The 6,383-nt window shown below is 30.2% G+C and overlaps 1 protein-coding gene across 6 annotated transcripts; it reads left to right on the top strand.

The window, feature by feature from the left end:
- Positions 1-1,256: 1,256 nt before the first annotated feature.
- LOC107895356 (UPF0481 protein At3g47200) lies at positions 1,257-5,276 on the top strand. Of its 6 annotated transcripts, none has more exons than XM_016820667.2 (5): positions 1,257-1,540; positions 2,702-2,794; positions 3,292-3,360; positions 3,465-3,539; positions 3,646-5,276. In XM_016820667.2, the coding sequence occupies exons 2-5, from the start codon at positions 2,702-2,704 to the stop codon at positions 4,954-4,956; spliced, it is 1,548 nt and encodes a 515-aa protein (XP_016676156.1). In that variant the 5' UTR covers positions 1,257-1,540; the 3' UTR covers positions 4,957-5,276. The 6 variants fall into 6 exon arrangements, with proteins under 6 accessions (XP_016676156.1, XP_040941348.1, XP_040941349.1 ...); XM_041085414.1 differs by having other exon boundaries at positions 1,268-1,780; XM_041085413.1 differs by lacking the exon at positions 1,257-1,540 and adding an exon at positions 2,234-2,602.
- The last annotated feature ends 1,107 nt before the right edge of the window (positions 5,277-6,383 follow it).

Below are 6,383 nucleotides of genomic sequence, written 5' to 3'. Positions count from 1 at the left end.
ACAAATGAAATGTGTGGGTCTTTAGGCACCACCTCTCAACCAAGGCAGATACCAAGCCAACCTTAAGCTCAAACGTCCTAATCAATGTCATTGTTCCAAATATCAAGACATCAAAATAGGGGAAATACGTTTGTCTAGCCGGTAGCTCGAACCATGGACACACGCTCTCAAAATGCGATACTCATCCTATCCATAACAAATTATCATATTAATTAAATATGTCGGTTAAAAAATAATGTCGTACAAATTTATGAATTACCCGTGAATAAAAAATAACAAAATTTTTGACCAACACATTAATCATCATGGTAGTGTAATCGGTTGCTCTAATCAATAACCCCATTTCGATATATGTACAAACAAAATTGAATAAACATATCATTTTAAAACAATAGAGCTTCCACCTAATAATATTTAACAAAATCCATTTTTGTAAATAATTTTAGGGCTTTTATTTTAATAAAATTTCCACATAATAATATTAATCACCAACTAAACAAAAATAATATAACATAAGTATGGTAATAAAACAAATATATTAACATTTAAAATATTAACAATAATCAAATAATAATATAATCTTAAACATTAAATCTATCTAAATATTAAAAATAAAATATAAAAAAATATTATTACAAACAAAATAAAAATCATACCATAAGATTCTTACAATTTCTCCCTAAAACTTCAACACAAACAACTTTTTTTCTTCTCCCCAAAATTACAACATAAACAACTTTTTTTCCTTCCCAAAACACTAACACAAACAATAACACGCAGAAAAAACAAAATTTCTCTTCTTCACTTTCATTTTTTCAGTTGAGGGATGGGATCGTTTATTCAGTTAAGGGAGGGGGATCGTTTATTTAGCTTTTTTTTTTCGCTCTCTTTTCAACTTTTCTTTCCTATCAATCACTTTTTTTGAAAAAAGAAAAAAAACCCAATGCCACCAATTGTCAAGCGACACAAAAAAGTATTTTTATCCAATATACCATTCGTACTATATTTAAGAGAAAATAAGAATATTTTTTAAAAATACATATAGGTACCATTAATGTATTAGGTGACACTTCTTAAAAATTTATTTTTTTTCCAACAATATAATTTGCTGATGATTGGTGGCTAATTTTGGATAATATTGCTTGACAATTTAGTCACACACAAGTTTATTAGTGAAATCGAACCATTTTTTTAACTAATTCATACCACTTTCATAATTATTATTTTTATTTTTTGTAAAATTTCCTATCTATACACTATTTTCAGTACTGTTTACTCTCACTCCATCCTCCACCCCAACTTTCTCTTCCATTCATTTTCTTTCCTTTTTATTTTATCATCTTTGTTCATCTCGTTCTTCAATCTTATCTTTTTCTAGAAAACATCACAAACCCAACTGTTCATCTCTCTCATTTTTTTTTCATTTTCTTTCCTTTTTATTTTATCATCTTTGTTCATCTCGTTCTTCAATCGTATCTTTTTCTAGAAAACATCACAAGCCCAACTGTTCATCTCTCTCAATTTTTTCTCTCTCTATAGGGTAGGATGGTTTAGTATGCTTTTCCCCTTCACTTGATTATCCTTTTCGTAAAAAAAAATTGAAAATCTACATCATCAAAAATTTCTTTTTTGCATGCTTGTGTTTTGAGGAATGTGTTGATTTTTTAGTTAAATATATTATTTTTGGGTGAAGTATGTTCTGTGTCAATCCAACTCCCTCTTATTTCCTTCCTCCTTTTTTGTTCTGAGTTTTACATTTGTTTTTGGTAAGGGTAATAAGGTATAAAATTTTCTTTTGGCTTCGTCTCCTAAAAGAACTTTTTTGGTATACAAATTTAAGGTAGATGGTAAAAGTGATCCAAAAGAAAGAGCTAAAATCGTAAAATGAGTAAATGTTAGAGGTTAAATTTATCAGTATATTAATTTAAAATAATCTAAACTAATATTTATTGGGAAAAAATATTAATTGAGTTATATGAACAGTTTAATTTTTTTTAAAAAATAAAATTTATGAATTGAGTTTTAACCTAGTTGACACTAGTATTATTGTTAGTGTAAAAAAATGTAAGTTCGAGCGTGTTCAAACATATTTTATCTTCCTGTTTAATAGATAAAGAAAAATTATAAATATAGACATTGTATCAAAATTAATATAAAAAAATATTTTTCTACTTTTTGTCATTTTTATTTAAAGTTTTCAATAACCATTAAATTTAAGTTAAATAACTTTATATATTATTTTTTATTTTTTTTATTTTTTTATTTTCAGCTGCAAAATGGGTGCATTGTAATCTTATATCTGTATGGAGTTGTGTTTTATATAAAAAAAATATTTCTACTTATTTTAAAAAAAATAAGTTTTATATTTTGTTGATTGAGTTTTAGCTTAATTTGCATCAATATTATTTCTAGTGTAGGAAGACGTAGTCCAAGCATATTCAAACATGTTTTTCCTCTTATTTAAGAATTAGGATGAGATTATAGATAGTTTTATAATATTTTGAAATGTTTTTTTTTTATTCTTTTTCTTGACAACAAATGGAAATAATTGAAAACGATTTGGACCTATAATGGTTGGTTTTATTTTGGTTGGGAAAATCGGGTTAGTTTGATTTTCTGTTTGAAAGTTCAAAAAAATTGAATTACTTGTTTAAAATTGTTATTATAAAATATTATATAAATTAGTTGAGAATTGGAACAGATGGAAAGAAGCTCATCAGAGATGACTCCTTCGCATTTTGATATTGAGAAAGGGTGTGTTGAATTTGAGCATGGACTTTCCTCCTTCCAAGAGGTATCTCAAACATTGCTGTACATTTGTTTTTTTTGTGCATTGCGTAAATAAAAGAAGCAAAAGCCTTAGTTAATAAAGGAAAAAAATATTCATGCTGTGGGTTGAAAAATAAATAAGTAAAAAGGAGGGGGAGCTATGTATTACACTAGTGACAGTGTGTAGTTTTTAAATGAAAGAGTGCAATTCCTCAACATTAAAATTTTTTAAATTAAAATTGTTGTTAAAATGATATTAATTTATAAATTTTTAAATAATTTTAATTCTTAATTAATTTGTGACATCAAATTTAATCAATTAAAATTTTTATATTAGTATAGATAGATAGATATCAAGATTAACCTCGGCAAAGTTGGGTAGAGGACTAAAACACTTAGTTTGTAGTTGGTCTTGCCACGCGTGAGCTCGAAATATTTGATATATAAAATATCTAATATATAAGAAAGAAAGAGAAGTTGTTTGATAAACTCTAAGAAATAATATCTCATGCTTTTGTGCAGAAAATGACTTCAGAGAATAGCGACTTGGCTACAATGTCAACTGTACTTGAACTCGAAGTAGAAGAGGAGGTATCTGAAAAAGGATTTTATCTAATACTAAATATATAGATATATAAGAAAGATAGAGAAGCTGTTTGATCAAAATTCTAAGAAATAATATTTCATACTTGCAGAAAATGACTTCAGAGAATAGCAACTTGGATACAATGTCAAGTGTACTTGAAGTAGAAGAGGAGGTAATTGAAAAAGTATATTATCGCTTTTGCATTGAGTAAATTAAACGTAGGTAACTAAGGCCTTAATTAACTAAGTAACTAAAATCAGTTCCTTAATAAATTTGTTTGATGTTCACAGGAAAGTTATATTTTAAAAGTACCTCGTCGACTACGTGAAATAAATGAAAAAGCCTACGAACCAAATGTGATTTCAGTTGGCCCTTATCACTACCGTAAGCCACACTTGGCGAGGATGGAAGATTTCAAAAAGTGGTTGTTTGAGAAGCATGTTGAGAAACCCCACCTTAGTCTCGACCAATTTCGAGAGGCAATGAAAGACTTGGAAGGAAAAACTCGCAAATGCTATGAACGACCTCTTCCTCCTGACCTTAAGGATGATGCAAATTTTGTAGATATGATGGTGTTTGATGGTTGCTTTGTTGTAACGTTAATCCTGGCGGATCATCGAGATTTTAGTGAACTGGGACGACATTTTTATAATGACACGTGGTACGATTTGTTATTGCTAGAAAACCAGCTTCCTTTCTTTGTGCTTTTGAAGCTGTATAGCATGATAAACCCAAATCCTGGACTCAGAGGACATTTTAATGTCTTGGCTACATCTGCTCTTGAATTTTTCGACAAAGATCCCTGCTCCTTACCCATAAATACTACTAGTAGCAGGCATCTTCTAGACTTGGTACATACTACTTTCCAAACTAAAGAAATCCAAGCAAAAGTAGTAAAAAAAGTACCATGCTGCGTTCCAGAAAATACTAGTATCAAGCATCTTCTACGCTTGGTACGTACTATTTTCCACCCTTCAGAAACCCAAGCAGAAGAAGAAAAAAGCTCAGGGAAGATGCCTAGCGCAACAGAGCTGGAAGATGCAGGAATCCATTTATTAGGTGTCCCTATCCAAGAAAAGCAGAAGCAGGAGCAATGGAAAGAGTGCATGTTTCGTATAACGTTTGACAATGGCACCAAAGAACTCAAGATTCCAACCTTACAAGTCGACGATTTCACAGAGCGTTTGTTTCGAAATTATATGGCCTACGAACAATTCTTCCCATTGAATTTGCCAACTTACTTTGTTGATTATGTGGTATTCATGGATGATCTCATCAACACAAGCAAGGATGTGGAGCTACTCCGTAAAAGTGAAATTATTGATAATTTGCTAGGAAACGATGAAGCAGTTTCCGAAATGTTCAACAAATTGTGTGACTCCATTACATACGACGAGGAAGGATTTTACTATAAGGACATAGCTAGTCACTTGAACGATCATTGCAAGAGAAAACGGAACATATGGAAGGCAAATTTGAAGAAAGATTATTTTAACAGTCCCTGGTCGCTCATATCATTACTTGCTGCACTTGTCTTGCTCCTGCTTGCTATACTACAAACTATATTTTCGCTTCTTTCTTATTATCACCAGAGGCAGTAAGACTACTGAAGACAAAGTGTCTGATATCATGTAAGTATAGGCTGCTAGACCTAGCAGCTGATGTTATTCTCATCTTCATATATACATATAATCCTTTTGGTTTTGTTAATCATGGATTCATTTTGTATGTATATTTCACAGATCATTGTCGCCTTTTTTTGGTGCTTTCGACTGTTGATTAGGGGGTTGACTTCCACTATATGGGAGTTTTTTAATTTCAAGCAGCATTTGGTGACTATGCTTTAAAGGTGTCATCTTGTTTCTAATGTAATTTCTAGACTTACATAGTAGTGAATTTGTGGATTTCTCTTTTTATGTCACTTAATTTGAACTTTCTATTAACTATCAGAATTCTAAATAAATTAATAATGATTAGAAATCTTATCATTTGTGTATTCATGTGAAGACCATGAATTTAGAATATAAAAATGTATTTAAAATAACATACAATAAATAATAAAACATATAGTTTGAAACTAATTAATCATAATACATTAAATATGTACAATGTTAGTGTTAAGCTTGGCCTGCAATGCAACATTAGACCAACATTGAAGATGAACCAGTGGAACAACAACATTTTATTTATTTTTTTGTTCATTTGTAACTTAATTTAGTTCCTTTGTAATTTGTACATCAAGTTGGTATGATTTGGTCAAGATTTGAATATGAAAGCTAGTATGTCAGCTACATTTTGTTTGTAATTTTAGCTATGCTTTAGTCAAGCATTTATGGGAGCAGTTATACATTAGGTAATTGTCAATTTTATTGTAACATATATATTTTTGCTGGATGAAATGAAAAGTAAGAAAAATTCATTTTCTTCCTCAACAATTTGTTTTTGTTTTTGTTTTGGTTCTTGTAAGTCTCAAGTCTTTGAAGCTCAAGCTTCTTTCATACTTTATCCGGGTTTATTACTTTGCTGATCTATTTTCAGATAGAGCTTCATACTTCATTCGGATTACTTGGTTCTATTTTTCTTCTTGTTTGCAAAAACCCAACAAATGGTATCAAGAGCCTATCATCTTTGAGGGTCTTGGTTGTGTTTTGTTTGTGAGTGACTTGTGGTTGAAAGAAAAGAAGCAGAAGCTATTTTTTGTTGGTTTGTTTGGTTGCTGTGAGGATGAGTTTTATACCACCACCACCACCTGTGTTTGCTGGAGAGAACAACCACATCTGGGTAGTAAAGATGAAGACATATCTCCAAGCACATGATTTGTGAAATGTTGTAGAGAATGATGCTGAACCACCTCTATTAAGGGCATGTAATGACCTAAATTCAAGGTTATCGGAACAATGGTTTCGTAACCATAGATCCAATTTAAAGAGAAATTTATTTCAATATTTTTGCTTGAAAATTGATATGATAGGAAAATCGTATGAAAATATTGATAGGAAAATTTTATCGATTTAGTGATTAGTTAGAA

The sequence above is a fragment of the Gossypium hirsutum genome, chromosome A13 (assembly GCF_007990345.1).
Source record: "Gossypium hirsutum isolate 1008001.06 chromosome A13, Gossypium_hirsutum_v2.1, whole genome shotgun sequence".
NCBI lineage: Eukaryota > Viridiplantae > Streptophyta > Magnoliopsida > Malvales > Malvaceae > Gossypium > Gossypium hirsutum.
This window is presented reverse-complemented; position numbering and strand designations above follow the sequence as displayed.